The sequence below is a fragment of the Cyclopterus lumpus genome, chromosome 16 (assembly GCF_009769545.1).
Source record: "Cyclopterus lumpus isolate fCycLum1 chromosome 16, fCycLum1.pri, whole genome shotgun sequence".
Lineage (NCBI taxonomy): Eukaryota > Metazoa > Chordata > Actinopteri > Perciformes > Cyclopteridae > Cyclopterus > Cyclopterus lumpus.
In genome coordinates this window covers 13,718,061-13,739,741 of record NC_046981.1, presented here as the reverse complement: position 1 = coordinate 13,739,741, position 21,681 = coordinate 13,718,061, and the positions used below count along the sequence as shown (strand labels likewise).

The 21,681-nt window shown below is 45.4% G+C and overlaps 1 protein-coding gene across 2 annotated transcripts in view; it reads left to right on the top strand.

Annotated features, from left to right (window-relative positions):
• The first annotated feature begins 16,348 nt into the window (after positions 1-16,348).
• The window catches only part of bcam (basal cell adhesion molecule (Lutheran blood group)), a 44,201-nt gene continuing 38,868 nt past the window's right edge, over positions 16,349-21,681 (top strand). The window contains exon 1 of one of the 2 annotated variants that reach the window (XM_034554329.1): positions 16,349-16,651. In XM_034554329.1, the coding sequence (XP_034410220.1) occupies positions 16,588-16,651 (64 nt within the window). In that variant the 5' untranslated portion in view covers positions 16,349-16,587. The remainder of the gene's footprint in view (positions 16,652-21,681) is intronic. The other variant, XM_034554330.1, reaches the window with a different exon arrangement.

Below are 21,681 nucleotides of genomic sequence, written 5' to 3'. Positions count from 1 at the left end.
CACTCCAATAAGGACGGCTCGAGATTACGGTTTTTCATATCAATATCAATATATGATCATTTTATTAGATATAATGCACTGTTAATATTAAACTGGCCAACAGTTGATACGGTATCTTTGTTTGGACTAGCTTCAACTTAAAAGGCTTCACACACAGCAATATTTCAGCAATCAATAATCAATAATATGACACCAATAGCTGACGATGAGCATGTTTTCTTGTTCTTTTTTTCTCTCCTTTTGCTGCTAATTCTTTGTTTGTACTGTAAAGTTTTAAATGCAGGAATTGTACTTGTGATGATGTTTACCTTGAGGTATTGCTACTTTAAAGTATATTAATAAGTAGATTATGAGACTACTGCCGCCAACATTGCCAACAATTTAGCCAGATTAAATAAATCACTTTTACAGAGAGGTGAAACTCGCTTTGGGTATATTCTACCATTGCACATGAAAGCCATGTTTGCACATCCTCTTTAAGTTTGTGCTCAGCTTGGAGCGGTCGAACTGCACTTCACATCTCAAGCTAAATATAATACCTACGGTACCTCTGTGTGTGTGTGTGTGTGTGTGTGTGTGTGTGTGTGTGTGTGTGTGTGTGTGTGTGTGTGTGTGTGTGTGTGTGTGTGTGTGTGTGTGTGTGTGTGTGTGTGTGTGTGTGTGTGTGTGTGTGTGTGTGTGTGTGTGTGTGTGTGTGTGTGTGTGTGTGTGTGTGTGTGTGTGTGTGTGTGTGTTTAGGAGGAGGGAGGTGGTGTGGAGAGGGTGACTTTACGGCCTTGTAGTGTGTGTGTGTGTGTGTCTTCATTTTGATTATCTCGTGACTTTTTTTAGCCTGTTTGTTAATTTAATTTTGGGGAGTAACGAGATAAGCTGTATAGAGCTTCACCGTCTCCACATTGAACGAGATCGGCTAGTTCTACTGTGCGTGTGGACTTTCATTCCCGACACCCAACCCAGGTGTGTGTGTGTGTGTGTGCACGCATATGAGTGGGCGTTCACGGTGCAGAGGTAAGGGAACTCATTTTCTGCTGTGTGCTATACCTGTCTCTTACACACCGTGACCGTACGCGTCTCAGTCTAATGTACCCCCCCCCACACACACACACACACACACACACACGGACAAACATGCCCTTATTTTCTCTCAACACTCACACCGTCTCGACTATACTTCTCCCGTCGCTCCTCGTTTTCCTTTCCACATTCCTCCCCTACTTGTACCCCTTCTATATTCACTCTTGCCAAATAATTCTTATCATTTTCCTTCCACTTAACTGATCTTCTTTCCCCTCACTGGGGATTTTTCTTTCTTTGCCACTCGTTTCAAGCACACTATTATTGAAGAGGGCAAAAAAAAAAAAATACGTGACCTTGGACTCTGGGAAACCTTCAGTCTGTCAATGGGCTTTTGTTTTGGTACCGTCCCTCCCTGAAGAGATAAACCTGTTGTCAATAGGCTACTGTCTTCGTGTGTGTGTGTGTGTGTGTGTGTGTGTGTGTGTGTGTGTGTGTGTGTGTGTGTGTGTGTGTGTGTGTGTGTGTGTGTGTGTGTGTGTGTGTGTGTGTGTGTGTGTGTGTGTGTGTGTGTGTGTGTGTGTGTGTGTGTGTGTGTGTGTGTGTGTGTGTGAGTGAGTGTGAGAGACGGTGAGGTTGTTAGCAGAAATAGTATTAACTGCTGAGCCGCTTTCAAAGCTTCCTCTTCACCCACAGTTCTTTGCCCCCCCCCTCCTCAAAAACAACTGCCGGATGTGCACATTTGGCAAAAAATTATAATTTTTCTTTTACACATAATGACACCGGAGACAGTATTTTGAAACTGTGCTGGTTTGAGAGCTGTGATTAGGTGCCTGTTGGAGGAAGACAACCGTCGTAGTACTCACTCTGTTCCTCCAGGGACCCCACAAGGACCCCACAAGGACCCCACAGGGACCATCTTCTGAGAGCATTTCATTTGACCACCAGGTCCTGCCGTGGCAGAGGTCCGGTACAACATTAGGGTAACAACATTATGCACTCGCCTCTGGCTCTGCTCAATAGGGTCATGCCTCTCTGGGTCCTGATGGAGAAATTGTTCTCCTGGTTTCTCTGCGTCTCATTTTCTCTTCTCATTATTTCATTTTTCATTTTCCATTACACAGTTTATCCCCCCCCCCCCACACACACATCTCTCTCTCGTCTTTCTCCCATCTGGCTTTTCCAGCTGAGGTCAATACCCACTCCGCTGTGGCACCAGGACAGGAATCTCATGAATAGCAATGTACCAAACTGCCGGTCCCCCTGACATTTGGAAAGTGTGTGTAAAACTGAAGTTCATTTCAATATTTTGATTATAATGTAAAGAGAACTTTATTTAAAAACAATAACTTCTCACTTCCCCATCGTAATACCTCTCAGCCGGTTTGTACTTCTCCGGTCATTTCTCAGTACGATGTCCCGAGTGCTGTGAGTCCCGATATCATTCAGAAGTGGAGCATATCTCTGCTTTTTGTAGCACAATGTGACACTTGCAGCTGTTCATCTCTTTCAGCCGCTGTCGGTCTGGCTTTCCAAACCCTCCTGAAGTTCAAGGTTTGGCCATCCCAAAGGTCAGCCTGAGTGTATCCTCATGGCTCTTGTCTGGTCCATTCGTGTGTGTGTTAGTGTGTGTGTTAGTGTGTGTGTGTGTGTGTGTGTGAGTGCGCGCGCCTTTGTGTCTGAGAAAGAACACTTGGTGTCTTTGAAACCGTCTTGATCTAGTTTTACACCATTTTGCAGCCCTTCCAGAGTCCATTATTCCACTTCGTCTGTTTTCCCCCAAATGATTTTACCGGTGTTTCTCTAATTTATTTCCCCCCACATTTACTCTCCCTCTCCTCACTTTGTTGCTGCCTAACACCCACCCATGGTCCTCTCTCTCTCTCTCTCTCCTCAGCTGGTGGGCCAGCCAGGAGGCAGCGCATGCCGTTTGAGGAGCGTAATCTGCTCTTTCTCCCACTCCCACTCCCATTTCCATTTCAATCCTCTGTTCACAGCAGGAACCAAGGCGCTCTGCATGCAGATGAGCAAGAGTTGACTTTTTCCAGAATGTTCATTCAGACAAGAGATGGGCAGGAAAGAGCGAGAGGGTGGCAGAAGAGGTAGAATAATGAAATAATTATGTATTGAAGCAAAGCAACAGTTACAATTGAGCTTCATTGTCATTCAACCTCACACACGTGCACAGGCAGAGCTGAATGGTGTCAGCGGGTCACAACAAACAGAAACAAGACAACACTTTTTGTCTCTTTTTGGAAGTAACAAAGCAATGTTGAGATTCAAATCGCACACATTTATTTGTTAAATACATGGAAAGTTAGGATTTTGCTCACTTAGTGATTCCAGAATGTGCACTTGTCTGTATTGAGAATGTAACTGCAATAATTTAGCGTAGATGAGAAGAACGGAGAATGTAACAAACAGTTTCATCCCTGTGTTTCGTATAATTCAAAGTGTTCAGAAGCTTTAACCTTCACTTTTGAATAATCCGTTCTGTACAGAATTACAAACAGCTGACTCACTCGCTGATGTCACATTACGATCTCTGTTCATCACCCACCTCGTATCCTGGCACCGATGACCAATGACCACGAGGTCATCTCGGCCCTTGTTGATGACATCAGAGTTCTGATGCTGAGTCACATTGGACTGATGATCTGTGAATGCGGAGGGTTGTTTTGGGGCAGTCACGTGATCCACGGGCAGCATCCATTATAATGGTAACACAGTCTCGAATATGCAGACTAATTGACCCTAATGCACTCTTGCTCAAGTGCTGCCACTCAAGTTTCAGTCAAATCCCATTTATAGGGAAAAACCATCTGCTGCCAATTGATTACAAAAACTGATATTGATTTGAACGGGCAAGCTGGGCAGCAGAAGTAATTCACTCATAAGGACGCAACGAGGTGTGACACAGTATGTTGACCACAATGAAGCTATTTCAATCTTTAATGTGATTGTCCTCGGCCACTCCTTGAGTTACTACTTTTTTTTCTCCCCCACCGTCTTGAATTCACTAATAATAATAATAATAATAATGAAAGAAAAAAAAAAAGGCATGCTCCCTGTCTATGTGGGTGAATCAGTGAATTGAAAGTTCTCCTCCTCCCCTTCCACCCGTGGCTGGCTCCTCTTGCTCCGTGATAAACAGCCTTGCAACCCGAGTCGCCCACAACTGAGCTGCATTAAATCTCGTTAGTCCAAGCAAGACAAACCGCGCGGCCGGTCAGAGTGGCCCACTGCTTTGCAACTGCTCATTTCTTTCTTTTTTTTTTATCGATAGAAACCTTCTTTTTTTTCTGGCCGTTCGCCCTCCTCTTTACCTCGCTCCGTCTCTCTTTCCCCGGGTCGATTCGCTGCACTGAAACACACCAGCGTCTCCCTCTCTTTCCCATCACTCAATGTTTTGATCCGGGCTGCACTCTCCTGATCCCTTCTGTCTTTCCTTCTCTCTCCACCCATAAAACTCCTGAGCAACCCACCTCTCCTTTCCCGTTCGTGGTCCCCCTTTCACACTAATTGACTCTCCACACCTCTGACAGACACCTTCTGCTGTCTTTCTTGCCAATCGCTCTTATTTTTGTGCCCCCTCCATTCTGCATTTCCCCTTCCTCGCCTCTCCCCCACTCGCCCTCTTAATGCCCTCCTGCGGAGTCACAGAAGTGTGTATCGATGGTAACACTCGGCACATGTGTCACGGTTCCTCTGCTCATCACTGGGGCTGTAATGACATAATTACCCCCCGTAATGGCCAAGAGAGGTAGTTTCAAAGGGAGAGAGACTGGGAGGGCTATGAGGGGTTTGATGGGACGTGAGGAGAGATGGATGCGTGGAGAAGACCAGTTGGAACGGCAAGCGATGAGTGAGGGACAAGATGTTGGAGTTTGACAGAGATGAAAAGAATGAAAGATGGTTACGAATTAATTATGCCGGTTAGCCGACCAATCGGGTTGAAGACTCGTTGTTTGTGTGTGTGAGAGAGTGACCGTCTGGGAGTGTGCGTCTCATGGGGGACTGGGGAGATGTTAATGATTCAGGCACCATTGGACACACACAGATGGGTCCCCATCACTTTGTTTACAGCAGACGCACACACACACACACACACACACACACACACACACACAAATGCACACACAGGTGGAGCAACGGATAAAGCAGCACTTTTGACTCATGGAGACAAATCTAGTCAGACACCGAGACAATGAACTAATGACCCAGACTGGTTCTAGATTATAAATCTTCAATATTCCCCTTACTTACAAGCTAAATTGTTGAAATATATATAAATGTATCTGTGTCTGGCTGCCTTAATTAAGCATCTCCTTTCACTGGTCCATCGTAGGATCTGTAAAAATATAATTTAGGTTGTATAATTTCTATTGTTGCACTTTAATATGATTCACAAATCAATCAGTTTCTGTCAGAGTGGGGATGCTCTGGTGCTGAACATGAATAGAAACTCCTGTGTTTTTTGTTTTTTTGCAGGCTGAATATGTGCACCATGTTTGACTGCTCGGCAGTTACACAAGCATATGTGTGCATATTTGGGAATGTGCGTAGCAGGTTTAGGTTAGATAATAACATTGCTTCAGGTCGCATCAGAAAACCCACCCGGATAGCGTAAACATGTAAATGAGAATGGCCGACTATGTAACGGCACCATTTAGGTCTGACGGAGGCAGTAACACTTTCATATTCCTGTTGTAACCCCCGGGGGCGGGCACGCAGGAAATGCAATTGCCTGCAATACATTCAGTGGTTGAAAGATGATTAATATTCCATCAAATGATTTATGTATTCATATTCAAAGCCTGCGGGGTTCGAGTGCAGAGACGACGCCAACGTTGAGTTGGCGTAGGCCCGATGAAGTCCACACAGCCCGGCGGGCACGCAGGACTTGGTGTGTTTGTGAGCAACAGAAAGTGCAGCGCAGAGACGGTGGAGACTTTGAAGGCAAAAAGCTGATTCCTAATTAATGTTCCTTTTGAAAGCCACATTTACATGCATTACAGAAAGAAAAGCCAACCGTGGTTCAAGAGTTTAAAAGAGTCAGCTGCATAAAAAGACTAACAACATGAAAATTGTTTTGTCGGAAAGTCATATTCGTATGGTCTTAACCCGTCGATCTGTCCGTCCTTTGACTTTTTACACTATGCCTTCTTTTTAGTATGAGCTTCCATTTTTTTTATTGCACATCAGATTATTGCAACATATTCTGAGAAGACTGTAATTAGTTATGTAATACGATCTGGTTTCATTTCTAAACCCTGCATGGCATGGAATTGAATAGTAACAAATTGGGGATCATGATTCAATTTAAAATAGCCACTTATGTTAAAGATGGTGACAATAGTCTGCCACTCAATGATGGCTGTCTCTTTTGAGCGCCTTGAAAGGGAAAAATATTCCCTGAAATTGAAATCAAATTGTGCTCGTCTGGTGATTTTTTTTGACGGCACAAAGTTGGTGTTTACAGTAATTTACGTGTTTTAGTGAGACTGTGTCATGCCCTCCTCCTCACCTGCCTACTGGGCTCTCTCTCTATCTCTCTCTTGGTGTGTAGGTGGCTAATTGCTGATGTGAACCTGGTGTGCTGGAGTTGGGGCTTGATGGACCAGCTGCCTTCAAAAGCTCCACTCCTGCTCTCAGTCTGCTCCGGACTATAGACTCAGTTCAAGTTAGTTCTAGCTGCCGCTAACTATTGAGATTCTGAAAACGTCCTGTTGATCCCATGTCCTAACCGTGCCTGTCTTCTTGCCCAGGACCAGCAGCTGGATTATTGCCCCGACTCCAGCTCCAGAGTTCTGCCTGCCTGCCTGTCTACCTGCCTGTCTACCTGTCTACCTGCCTGCCTGTCTACCTGCCTGCCTGCCTGTCTACCTGCCTGCCTGTCTACCTGCCTGCCTGTCTACCTGCCTGCCTGCCTACGTTATTGGACATTTCCAATAAACCTCAGTGAGTCTCAGCCTCTGCCTCTGTGTCCAAAACCTGGCGCCCTTAACAGACTGTAAATCCCAGCATCATAACTTATGCCAGGAGACACAATTGATTCTGTTGGTCGTTGTTATATGAGCCTCTGACCAACTGCAGAACAGGGAATAAGTCACGTGAAGAAACTGTATTTCCAACTCATTACCCGGCAATGATAAGTTTACTGTGAATTTGAAAGTATGTTCCTGTTCCGCTCAGTCGCCCCAATAAAAAATGTTGGCATCATAGGCTACGTTTCTGCAAACCATGCATAATTTAAACGTCGACGTTCTGTGAGAGTGACGTACTATATCGACCGGCCGTTACTGGAAGCGTTCCTAGAACGAGCAGGAAAAGGCCATTAATGTGTGTCCCGTGTGAAACAAAGTTAAACTTGCATAGTTTTGTTATTATTTTTCACATATTTCAGATGTATTTTTTTTTTTTTTTTACTTCAGCCAAGTTGCTCTACATAACCAATCACTTCATAGCGTTAAGCGTGTGTCATTGTGTGTCATTGTGTGTCTCTGCAAGTGTGATACAAGGCTGATATATGAAACGTTTATCCCGTAGTTTGCAGAATAGTTCAATGCCAACATTTTCTTCTGAGTACCGGGTTGTTCCTGTTATGGGTTACCTAACCGAAAAATATGATCACAAATCTATTTTCATGTATTAAAATGGATGGCAACTGTTTTGACAGTGATGTTATTAAATAGTGATTGTGAAGAATGAAACACCCACTGTCCTTGAAGAAAAAAAAACTAAAAACAAAGTTGATAATCATCGGATTAAAGCTGTTCTCATGGGCCTCATAGTACAAAACAAATATTTATAAAGCGCATATATGTGCTCTGCTGAAAATGAGTGACTTGAGGGGATCAGACACTTTTTGTTTGAGATATTAGGCTCCATGAGTTTTTTTTGGAATGCAGGGCTTACAGCTGTGAATAAAAGAAAGCGTCCCCATATCCCAGTGTAATCATTGCTTTTGTGTGTGAGAGGGTTCATTATCCATTGTCTGGAGGATTTGACTGTAGATTACATTATCACTACAATTTGCCTCCCTCTCCTCGTCAGTTTCAGAAGAGACAAGTTCAAATCCACGAATTAAACCTGTATTGTACATACGATGCAAAGAGTTGGCTGGATTTCACCCTTTCAAACCAGAAAAAAAAAAAAGTGCATAAATTAGTAGTTTCCTGTTGAATATGACCCAGTTCTTGTAAACCCAGCTGCCGGGTAACCACGCAGATGACCTTTATGATGCAGTGACCCTCTCCGTAGGCACACAGTATGTGGGGATGTGACTCCCATATTGTTCAGCACCATTTCCTGCAGCTTGGCCCTGTCTCTAGTGAGCATGAAATTTACTCCCACAGAGTTACTGTGAGAGTGGGTGGTATTGTGCCTGGCATCCCGTCAGGCACCAGCCAATGTGATAGACACAAGCACACAGTAAAAGATTAGGTCCCAGGGACAGTCTTCAGGGGACAGAAACAAAGAGCGCCAGCTCATTTGATCCGGTTCTATCAATCACCAGAAATGCACACGGCCCGGAGAGCTCAAAGCTTCGTACCAGTGATTGTTGTTTTGCCCAGTGAGCGACCCAATCGATCACATCCAAGGCAGGTCAAACCGATGGGATGGAAAACAGATAGTGATGTTAGGATGACTCCTAATAATTACTTCATTTCAGTGACTCCTATTGATCATCGGAGCCAATTGGCAGCAAACGTAAGCTGTCCACACAACCCACGGTAGTGTCAATTTCCCAGAGAGTAAACATCACTGCACTAACCCTGCACTGTGACTCACACTCTGCGATGTATCAATGCCTGGAAAACAGCTGTGTGATTGTCTGTAGCTCGGCCAAGAGGCAAGAGAAGGAGTGAGGGGCTAATACAGATATAGGGAGAGATTAAAGTGGACAGAGATGGAGGGCACATAGAGAGAGAGAGAGAGACTAAAAGAGCCAAACAAAGGGATAGATCAAAGAGTCATGGGGGGATGTGAAGGATGGAGCTTCGGCACATCTTTCATTCATTCTTCCCTGCAATGCCGGGGCCAGACATTCAGAATTTGTGTGAGATTACAGCTTACCTTGGCTTTCTATCTCTCCCACTTTCTCTTTCTCCCAGCCTATACTTTGCTCTTATTCCCCGAGGCTATGTGTTACCCATCCCCTGACTTTGGAATTAAAGTTCTCCCATCCTCCACTTCTAATCTTTTCTCTTCATTATTCTTTCATTACACATCTCTGCTCCCTTTGTAGTGCGTCCATGTCTCTGTTTCTCTTCATCCCGTCGCTTTAGGCTGACGTTTCAGATATTCTCCCTGTCAGGTAGCCTCATTTTTGACATGGGTGGGGCTGTTGAATCACATAAAACAAGAGACTATAAAGTGAGCCGTCTGATTTATATTTTGCAAGGTGTGACAATTTGCATAAAAGGACCTTCAACGAGTGTCCTATAACTGCATGGTTTTATTTCTCTTGAAGTCTAAAAATGCTGACAAGTTTCAGTGCCAGCAGATGATGCACTTTGTATAATTTGAGCAATCACAGAGTTGCTTGAATGCCATGAAGGGTCTTTACTATGAACAAAATCAAAACCTGGCAATGTCTTTCAGTCTGTCAGCTTACATCAATTCAATTCAGTTTATTTTGTATAGCCCAAAATCACAAATTACAAATTTGCCTCAGAGAGCTTTACAATCTGTACACATGCGACATCCCTGACCTTTGACCTCACATCGGATCAGGAAAAACTCCCAGAAAAAACCCTTTCACGGTGAAAGAAGGGAAGAAACCTTCAGGAGAGCAACAGAGGAGGATCCCTCTCCCCGGATGGACAGAAGCAATAGATGTCATGTGTACAGATGAACAGTGTTAAAGAGTTGCAACACATTCAATGAATATGACAGAAATTAAGAATAATGAGAAGTAGGCATGGACCACAATCCAGATTTCCACAATCCATGAAAGAAGGAGGAAGAGAGGAGAGGGGGGGGCAGAAGGCCGGCCCACCAGGCAGGAGGCATCGCGAAAGAGGCCGGACCAATGAGGTCGGCCTTTGAGGCAGAAGGCACAAAGAAGGAGGCAGGGCCATTGGGAAGGAGGCCAGGCCAGGGGCTGGGAGCAGGAAGCAGGAGCAAGGAGCAGGACCCATGAGCTAGTAATGTGCAATGAAGAGATGTAAATTTGTCCATAAGGAGAGAGAGAGAAGAAGAAAGAGGAGTAATGTGATCTCTTTTCTTAGTTTTCGTGAGTACACGAGCTGCAGCATTCTGGATCAACTGGAGGGATTTAAGAGACTTATTAGGGCAGCCTGATAATAAGGAGTTGCAGTAATCTAGTCTGGAAGAAACAAACGTGTGAACCAGCTTTTCTGCATCTTTTTGAGACAAGATGAGCCTGATTTTTTTAAACGTTACGTAGATGGAAGAAATCAGTTCACCTGAGCGTGAGGTTTGAGTGAAGTGTCCCAACAGCTATGACATGAATTGCTATAACATTTTTGGTAATGTCGCCCTGAGGATAAATTTGACTTAAAGGATCCCTTTTGTGGTTCCAGCGGAAGTTGCGTAACACTTGTCACTTGTGTCTGTCAAGTTGCATTGTGGGTACTCTAGGTGCCAGGTTTTGACAAGGAAGAAGGAGAATTCAAACACATATTTTTGTCCAGATGCCTGCAAAGTTAAGGACATTCCCGGCCACCTGAGCTGTATTTAGTTATGAGTGATGTAGTGAATGTTACATGCCCACATGTTAATTTACGACGGTGAACACCGGGGTACAAATAATTCTTGCTTCCTGATCCTTCTGTACAGTTCAGGGTCAGTTGTCCTAATTGACTCTTGAAGCACCAGACACATTGAAGGACTTTTGGTTGGTTTTAAAGTGTCATCTTCTACCAAACTGCCTGATTAAGTAGCCAGAAAGTTCTATGGAATGTGCCAATGGAGTGGCAGGTCAGGGCTGCGGTTCCCATTATTATTTTTTAATCGTGGTATTGCATTGCTCGTCTTCCATCAGAAAGCTTACTCCAGGGTGCTGGAAAGCTGCCCACAGCTGACTGTCAAACTTCAGATTGAGGAGGAACATAATAAAGTTTCTCCTGGTTATGGGAGAGTGGATCTGCTTAGTATTCTTGCAAACATAGTGAGGGTTCATGCAGTTCAGCCATCCAGTCATCCAGTCCCCCCTGGTGTGTGTGTGTGTGTGTGTGTGTGTGTGTGTGTGTGTGTGTGGGGGGGGGGGGGGGGGGGGGTGACAGGGCCGTTGATAAAGTGTGCGTCTCACCAGAGTTAGAGCTGTGTCTGTACTCTAGGTAATGGGACCTGCCAAGGTTGTGCATTAGCACCAATTGTTAATTAAAATAATCTCTCGATGAGATTGCAGCCAAGGAGCGGGGCAGTGGCGGCTGGCCAATAGAGGGCCACGGGGCCTGGCCCCACCTTGAGCCACAAAGAAAGAAAGTAATAATATTAATACATTTAAATAAAATAAAAACAAATTGTCAATATTTGTGTTTTGGAAATATTAAATATACCCAGTAATATTTGTAAAATAGGATATCCGTGCAAAATATATGCTTTTCCTGCACCTCCTCTCCGCCTGTCTGCATGTCTCTGCTGCGCTGGGGCCAAATCGATTTGGCCCAAAAGACACAGGTTTAAGAAACAGTTTAGCCAATTACTGATTAAAGATATAAATGAGTGATATACAATTTAGCCAATCCGCATCCTAAAATAGGTTCAGCTTAGCCCAAAGCTGCGTGTTCTCGTCAGGCGCTTTTTTAACGACATGACAACGGCGAGCGCGAGCACTTCTCTCCCATGAAGACCCGACCCAGTAAAATCTCTCCTCCGGGACCCGTTGAGAGAAGAACTTTGGTGGGGAAACTAAAGGTAAAACAACTCCCAGATCAACCAGACTTAAGAAGACAACACACTGGCTGGAAGGGAAGCGGCACATGAAGCTGCTGTAGAGACCGGTGAGCTGGATGCTGTCGTGCTAAAGCCGTATTGTGCTCTATAAATCAACAGGGACAGATCCAGCATGGACAGTTACAGGAGTAAGGGACATGAAGCACTTGTTGGAAAAATTAATAAAACATGAGAACACCAGGATACACATGGATAACTCCTCAAGCTGCCATATTGGGCAAAGTGAACATCACTACCAGCGGTGAAGAAACACAATAAGGAGGTGGATAAAAACAGGCACACTTTAACCCTAACAATGTTCATAGGGGCATCTTAATATATAAATATGTTCTATTAGATTTTATATATATATGTGATTTATATTATATGATATTTATATTTTTCAGTGTCGCATGGGGGTCGTGAACAGTGCCCATGGAATGGCAGACCGGGGTGGTGGTTCCCATCTTCAAGTAGGGGGACTGGAGAGTGTGCTCGAACTATCGTGGTATCACACTGCTCAGCCTCCCGGGAAAAGCTTATGCCAGGTTGCTGGAGAGGAGGCTCCGACCGCTTGTCGAACCTCGGATTCAAGACGAACAGTAACGGATTCTGTCCCGGTCGTGGAACAGTGGACCAGCTCTTCACCCTCGCAAGATTACTGGAGGGGTCCTGGGAGTTTGCTCAACCAGTTTACATGTGCTTTGTAGACCTGGAGAAGGCTTTCGACCGGGTCCCTCGGGGGTTTTTGTGGGGGGTGCTGCGGGAGTATGGGGTGCCGGACCCGTTGGCACGGGCCATCCGGTCTCTGTACGCCTGCAGTAGGAGCTGTGTTCGTCTCCTCGGTAGTAAGTCAGACACGTTCCCGGTGGGTGTTGGCCTCCACCAGGGCTGCCCTTTATCACCGGTCCTGTTCGTGACCTTCATGGACAGGATATCTAGGCGCAGCCAGGGGGCGGAGAGGATCCGGTTCGGGAGTCTCGGGATCGCCTCTCTGCTGTTTGCGGATGATGTGGTCCTGTTTGCCTCCTCGGACCGTGACCTCCAGCATTCACTGGGGCGTTTTGCAGCCGAGTGCGAAGCGGCAGGGATGAGAGTTAGAACCTCCAAATCTGAGGCCATGGTGCTCTGCCGGAAACCGGCGGATTGCTCCCTCCAGGTGGGGGCAAACTGCCTACCCCAAGCGAAGGAGTTCAAGTATCTCGGGGTCTTGTTCACGAGTGAGGGTAAGGTGGAGCGGGAGATCGACAGGCGGATCGGTGCGGCTGCAGCAGTAAAACAGGCGCTGTACCGGTCCGTCTTGTTGAAGAGGGAGCTGAGCCGGAAGGCAAAGCTCTCCATTTACTGGTCGGTCTACGTTCCAACCCTCACCTATGGTCACGAACTCTGACCGAAAGAACGAGATCTCGGATACAATCGGCCGAAATGAGCTTCCTCCGTAGGGTGGCCGGGCTCAGCCTTAGAGATAGGGTAAGGAGCTCGGACATCAGGGGGGAGCTTGGAGTCGAGTCGCTGCTCCTTCGTGTCGAAAGGAGTCAGCTGAGGTGGTTTGGGCATCTAGTCAGGATGCCTCCTGGACGCCTCCCATTAGAGGTTTTCCGGGGCACGTCCAACTGGTAGGAGGCCCCGGGGAAGACCGAGGACACGCTGGAGGGATTATATCTCCCGGCTGGCCTTGGAACGCCTCGGGATCCCCCAGAATGAGCTGGAAAGTGCTGCGGGTGAGAGGGAAGCCTGGGTCGGCCTGCTGAACCTGCTGCCACCGCGACCCGACCCCCGATAAGCGGCTGATAATGGATGGATGGATGGATATTTATATTTTATTATATGATATTTATATTGTATATTTATATTTTATCCTATGGTATTTATACAGTATATCATATTATACACAATATTATTATATGATATATATATATATATATATATATATATGTATACTGAATTGTATGAATAAGATGTCCTTATTATGTCAGTGTTTGAATAAATTCTAAATATTTAACTACAAAGTAGAAATGCTCAGACTGCAGTTCTGGACCCCAACTAGCTGCATGAAATGGGTGAATGGATGAGTGAATTCAAACTCTTTCATATACTGTTGGAAATATTTAGAAGCAAACCATTATATTCATGTGCTTATACAAGACTGGAATTCAACAATGGCCTGTTCATGAAGAAAGTGTTATTTGGCAATATGCACCATAGTAGAGGTACCTTTGTTTACACAAAGTGGGCATACAATTCAAGACATATCATTTATATGCCAAGTATGGGGTTCATGGTTCTAAAATAATAGTGTTTCAACAGTGCTCTGCGTTCCGTGGATTATGTCAAAGAACACAAAACACAGTCCGCTTGAACAAGGGTGACAACCCTGTCATTTACAAACTACTCTTGTCTGACACAACCTTTACAAATCGGTCACAGGGCTACCTCCTCATGATGTCCAAGCCCACCTTTGCTCCACCTCTGGTATCTAAACAAGCTGACCTCTGAGACAATAGGCAGCCATTTGTCACCAAGACCTACTTCAGCAAATACTCTGGAGTTTTATGTCAAGAAATCTGTCTTCACCTGCCTCTCTTCCCCTAATCCCTCCATATATGCCCCTCAGTTCCCCTTTTTCTGTCCTCTTCTGTTTTCTCCATTGTCCTCTTCCATCCTCACTCCCCTCTCCTCCAGCTCCATTAGGTAATGAGCCAATACAGCCACTACTGTACCGTATGTATGACTAAAAGACCTTACCTAAGAATGCCCCTCGCTCTGCTAAATCAGCATTAGCCACAGCTATGCGGCATGCAGGTCTGATGCAAGGCAGTGGGAGGGTTACAGAGCGCTAAGTCCTTCAGCACAGGACAGGAGACTTGTAGCAGCATGGAGAGATGATTATGACTCGGTCGATATCAGTGATGAGAGGCTGTATTGATGTGAGATAGTCAGTGGAAAGGCTTGTTCCCCTCCTGCTGCCAATGCTGGGAATAGACAGAGAGAAAGAGATATTCAGAGAAAGAGACGGTGGGATGGTAAACGGCCCGCGCCCCCGTCAAACTCTCAGTAGCGGATGCAAATTCTTGCCAGTGTCTTCCTCCAGAACATGTGTGTGTGTTCCAGACAGCTCAACTATCAGTGTGTGTTCCAGGCAGCTCAACTATCAGTGTGTGTTCCAGGCAGCTCAACTATCAGTGTGTGTGTGTGTGTGTGTGTGTGTGTGTTCCAGGCAGCTCAACTATCAGTGGTCTGTGTGTGTGTGGAGCAGGTATCGCCTCTCCTCTTCGAACAGGGCTGAGAAAATATTAACCAGCTGTTTTGGACCAACTATGTTTGGAATGTGAGTGCAACTGCTCTGCGAGGGCCTATTATTACCTGCAGGGTGCGGCGATTATTGAGTGCTGCGCCACAGCCAAACAGTCTCCAGGAGAAAGAAACTACCAGGAGAGATATATGTTTGTATTGGGCACTCAGATGGGGAGAGGTTCCATTTAGCCATATTATATGGGATTGAAATGTTTATGCTTTCCAACTGCTAGTTTATGGGCTTTGGCTAACTTTAACTCCATAGATCACACAATAGCCACTCTGACTGGTATTATGGCATTGCGAATAAGCCACTTAGCCCCTCATGATAACTGTCTGAACTGCACCATGCCCAGTAAACAGATTCTAAAGATTACATGTCTAGGAATGAATGGTATGTCTGTCAAGGCGAGACAGTTTAGCCCACTGACAAGAAATTGCCTCCAGTTGTTTTGAAAATGAAATCCATCATTTGAGACAAATGCAATGTTAAAGGCCGAATCAGGGCAGGAAATTTGTCTGCAGAACAAAGTAGCGAGAAAAGGTGATTTATTTTCCAACCAATTAGTTTTACATTAACATCAAGACATCTGAAGCTATTGTGGATAGTGGATAAATTGCATATTTTCCAATTTCCCACATAATCAACAGTTGCCTATTTTATTATGGTATGATTATGATTTTACAATGCCTTGCCATTAGCTCCTCAATTTCCAAATCATAAAATACAATTTAAAAGCTGTTAGGTTGGCCATGCACTCTAAACAAGTTTAAATATAACTAATATTCTCTGGACAAACATACTTTTAGATATGCGTTACCATATTACGTTTCATGTGAGCTTATACATTCCCGTTCTTTTTTTCATCCCAATAAAACTTTAAGTTATTTTGTATAAGGGTAGGTTTTGGGGTGTTGCAATGAGAGAGCCTCGTAATAAAATCACTTTTATTAACCGGCTTTAAAGAAATCCTGCGGGCCCCAGTGCACCTACTCCATTAGTCAAGAAGGTATTTTCACTTCGAGAGACAAGGGAGGAGGAGGAGGAGGAGGAGGAGGAGGAGGAGGAGGGAATGAGGGGGAGTGGGTCACCTTTTGTGCAAATATATCAACCAAGAAGACTGCCACCAGCATCAGATTTCTCTCTCTGTGTGTGTGTGTGTGTGTATGAGAGAGAGACACTCCTTTTGCAGAGAGAGCGAGAGAGAGAGAGAGAGAGGGAGCGAGAAAGAGAGATAGAGAGAGAGAGCGAGAAGTCCAGAAAGCGTTGGAGCATTGAAAGAAGAAAGAAGAGTCGCTGCTGCTAGATTTCTACACTCTACACCCCAAAACAAAGTGATATACTTTCCCTTTGAAAAAGTTAGAAAAGCGGCCATGGACGGGACAACGCTTGGACGCACGTCGCTCTTGTGCACCTTGCTGCTCTGGGCATTTCAAGGTAATTCATTCTCTTTGATACTTTCCTCTTCACATTGTTTCATTAAAGTAATGTCTTTAGTAACTTTACAATGCTTTACACGCGGCGCTGGTGAGTTTTTTTCCTGGCCGCAGACTTGCACTTTCCTCTTTCGGAGGAGTTGCAAGAGGTCCGCTGCTCACCGGGCAACCCTGTCCGTAACGTGAGGTGCCCCAGTCGGAAGCGGCGCCGCTTCCACACGTCGTTGTTTATGAATGCTCTATATTAATGGTTGGTGTTGAGCAACCTGTTACCGGCGGAGCGGAAGAGCCAGAAACCCGCCGACGGCAGGTGGAAAACCGGCTTTAACCCCCAAAGTCGACGTGTAGCTTATCGAGCGAGCCAGTTTGTTTCAGCGGTATCAGAACTGGTGGAAGAAGAACAAAAAGAAAGTCGGGTTGCGCAGCCCCGACTGCGCGTTATCTCCACGGTCGGCATGTTTTAAGGCTCTTTGTAGTTGTGCGGTAAGTCCCACTTCAGAGCGCGCGCCGTTATTTCCGTCCGGACCTCGCTGCCTTACACCTCCGCGATGCAGCCGCACGTTTGAACCGTCAAAATAAAACACGACGTGAACAATCATAATGTGAATGTGTAAATAAAGTGTATATTCAATAACAAATCTACCATAAAAATACATTTTAAAAAAGCTTCAAAAAGACGTGTTGGACACCACACGCATTTCCTTCCTTAATTAACAGTTAGAGATGTGAGGCTTTTATTTTGCCAGTCTCGGTCTCATCCATGCTGCTATGTCTGGCTGCAGGGTGCAGTTTCCAGCTCTTTGATGTCTGATCTGCGGGATTTGCGTCTCCTTTGCTGGCAGCGCGCCTCGCCCTCAGCACCCCTGGGTGCTGCCAGAGAGTATAAGCCAATTTATATCCAGCTTGACTTTAGCCTCATATGATCCCCGTCAAAGTAAAGTTTCTGATCAATGACCAAAACCAAGGAGGCTATATATCCATTAAAGGAGTGGCTGTGATTCTCCGGGCTACACGTTTATTATTGACCTGATTTTGATTTTGCCACAGAGGTTCATCTCCAATTCACTCCCTCTGACTGTCATGTATAATAGATTACTTGTTTGATATTGATGTCTGTGTCTCTCATGTGTTTGATTTTAAAGAATATGTGAAGTTGCTGGAACATTTTGTGGTCATCTTGTGAAAGTTATTTCTAATTCCTGGCCTGTGCAGGCAGTCTGAGAGTTTGAAGCAGGGGTGGGGCTGGAAGTGCTTGGCACCCCCCCCCCCCCCCACACACACACCTCCTCTCCTTCTTTCTCTTTATCTCTCGCTTACTGTACTCACTGCGTCTTTTTATGATTATCATCATTTTACTTTATTGTGTCGCAACTTCTTTTAATTTTTATACAAACATAGCATTCCATATATCAGCCCCCGCCTCCCAAGTTTACCTGGTTTAGCTTTTCCACCCCTCTCCTTCCACCTATCGCCTCTACGCCACCCCAGAACGGCTTTTATGGAACGACTGCCTCCTCTCTGGCGCCAGAGACGGTTGCGCTTTGCTGTCTGTCTGTCCTTCACGAGGCCTTTAAACTGGTGCCTACTGAAAAAGTGCTCTGTAATTGATGGTGTTGATCACACGTCTCTCTGTACAGCTGCAGTGCTTTTGATTTAAAGGCCCAGTTCCAGGTGTCTCATCCCCAGGCGGAAGGAAAGCCATTATTTCCCTTTAGAGCTACAAATGTTGATTTCTTCAAAGTGAAAGTTTGCCAAATCCCTCTGTTACTGAAGTCTCTCCCTCTCGTTCTCTCGTTCTCTCGTTCTCTCTCTCTCTCTCTCTCTCTCTCTCTCTCTCTCTCTCTCTCTCTCTCTCGCTCTCATAGTTCTGTCTAATAATAGCAGCTCTTGTTGGATCTCACTGGGATTCTGTCCCACAGACCCACATTCTCACAATTACTGGTCACACGCACTGGCAACTTCGAACTATGTCAGTTCGGAGCATAAAAGTGCACTAAATGGAACCACGGGACACGTAACACCCATGTCATCTCTTGAGCCTGTATTTATGTTTGTAGTTGTGACACATGGATACGGGCTGCATGACATCCCGGGGTGCCCCAAGGCAAGGCATGCCTGTGCCCGGGATCACCGCTGACCCTTTGACCCGCTCACTCAGACATGTTGGTAATTGGCTCCTCTCCTGTACGCTCCTGAGATGCCTTTTCCATGGCGGGACAAGCATCAGCATTGGAAACATGAGGAATTCTAACTTCATTGTAGCTGTCTGAAGTTTGTTAAACCACATTCCTCAAATTAGAAACACCTCTTCCGAAGCGGATGTTGAGGAAAATACATTACAACACTAAAGCCTCAATGAACTACAAAGAGACATAAGGTCATTGAAGGACACTTTTTTTTTTTTTTCAAAGCAATAACTTCACTCTTAAAGCTGGCACTGCTTTACTTAAATGTTGCGCTTTCGGCGTATGAAAAGAACAAAGTGACATTAAGAGACAACAGAAGACTCAAAGGTCAGATGGGTTTGCGCTAAACTGTAGAGACTCCAAAGTGGTCAGGAACCGGCGGAAAGAATCGCAGCGACAAGCATCAGCTGAGTTCAAGGTGTTAAAGTTTAACACGCAGCGTCAGCCTCTTTGTCTATCGCCGCCTTAATTCCCACAGTCATTTCCTCTCTTTTAATTTCTGTGCCCCCTGCCAGGGCCACATCAAAAGTGCACCCCCTGGAGATGTGTGTAATTATTATGGTATTAGGCCAGAAAAAGAGCCATTTAGCTGCCAGGAGATAAATGCCAGGGGAAGTCTTTTACAACTGTCCCGGGGCACTTGGTTTTTGTCTCCTGCAAGCATACACACATGTGACATACGTTCACTGACCAGGAAGGGGGCACTCGTACATCCTCAAATGAACACACCTGCACACATGATATGCTCCGACACACCAGAAGCACACACATCTAGAGCCCCTACCTGCAGGATTCTGGTGTTATGCAACACTGGAAGCCTCTGCTCATATAGCAGTGAGTGACAGATTGATAGTGACTGCTTTGGGAGAGCAAGTCCGTGTTTGCCCCCTTGTTATTTAGGCCTCTGGGGGGAGTGGGCCTTGGAATGGAAGGGCTGTAATTATTGTGGTGATTAATTCCCCTCTGTGTGTGTGTGTGTGTGTGTGTGTGTGTGTGTGTGTGTGTTTTTGTGTGTGTGTGTATGATGGATCAGAGCACTGAGACGGAATGAGTGGCATTCCTCTGGACACGTTGGAGCTCGCTCTGTGATGTGTGTGTTTGTTTGTCATCACTTCAAATTCTATGGACAACAGGCTTCCTTTCTCACTTAAAAAAACCCTCTCAGCGTAAGTCTCAGGCAGTAATCCATGTACAAACAAGTGGCCACATTGCGGCCCCCATCTCACCGTCAAGAGGCAGTGTTATAGGTGCAAAGCTGAGTCCCCTCACAGCCGGGGTGCATTCTTATGGTTTGACTGGATTTCACTCAGCCAAACAACGAGTTAAACATTAGTCAGTGAAGATAAATGCCATGTCATGGTTGGCTTGTGTTAGGAAGTCCATTTAGTAATCATTGAGCTCTGCTAAGGGGATTTGAGCTTCCACATGTTTATTATTTGCAGTGAATGACACATTAAAGTCAATCACAGCGGCGTGATAGCACACTGATGTTGGCTGATGAGTTGGCAATCAGCAACCGGGCATCAGCAGGCGGCAGGTTTCATGCACATGGGTAATCTCGGTTTTGAAGTCAAGTTAGCAAGAATGCTGTGGTTCACAGCGAAGACGGAAAAGTTCATCCCCCCGCTTTTTCATCCTCGAATCCCCGCAAGAGCTTCAAAAGAACTGCAGCCGAAGCTGTGATTACACACACACACACTTCCATAGCTACTAATAAATAAACAAAAGGTGTATTTCACCAGATTAGCTTCGGATTTACCCCCCTCCAATCTTCGTCTGTTTGTCCGTCGCTCTGCCTCGGCCCGTTTCTCTTTGACTCCTCCGTCACTCACATTTCAATGACACTTCAGAGTGGTAGTTTTTTTTAACGTCCTGATGTGTTTGTTTATGTGTTTGCTTGCTGTGATTTACCTTGTTGTCTTTGCATTTGTTGACCTCTGTGCTTTTGTGCATTGGTTCCCAGTTAATAACCCTTCATGGCATCAGGAAGATTGCCTGCTGTGTTTCGGTGGGAGATGGCTGTGTTTGCATTCACGGCCATCCCGAGAGACGTTCCTCAGCAGATTTATGGCCACTATTGATGATTTTAAAATAAGAAAGGCCGTCCTCCCCCACTTGGCATGTTCACTGATTCTCACTTTGCAGAGAACACATTACAAAATGGTGTCTGTCTCTGCCTGTCTTTGAGTCTTTGAGAAAAAAATTTACATTGTCATGAATATTCAGAATAAGGTGGAGAAGAAGCTGTCTAGAAGTTGTTTTGGTTTCATCTGTTGCTTGGAGGATGCTGTCTTGTCATTAGCGGGAGTTGTAGGGAGGAAAGGAAGGAAGCAGAGAGGAAGGCACCAACAAAGAGATATCAAGGGATGGGATGAGAGATGATTATAGCTGACTGTTGTGAAGCCATCGTGCAGTCATGTTGTTCTTGTCTCGAGGGAGGAAGATGATGGTGAAGGGTCATTTCAAATGTAGCCTTGAAAAGAGTCTACATGTCTCTGATTGGGTGTCCTTGTCTCCTCGTCTGTGTATGGGATGATGGGGGGAGAGGGGGACAGGGGCACATCAGGGTTGGAGCAAAATTGAAAATGCACAAAGCTCTTTCAGGAGACGAGGTTAAGTGCTGCCAATCCATTTAGCAGGAGAGTGCTGTAGCAAGACGTGGATAAGAGCCTCCATTCCTCAATGTGGAGGACTAGAGAAAAAGAAGCACGATCGGCTTGAGCTTTATTAGCCACGTGGTGTACAGTTCTGTCATAAAACAGCAAAAAAGTATGATGGCCCACATGTTTTGTTCCCGCCACAGACAATGGCATTCCCCCCCCCCCCCCCCCATCTTGTGACCAGC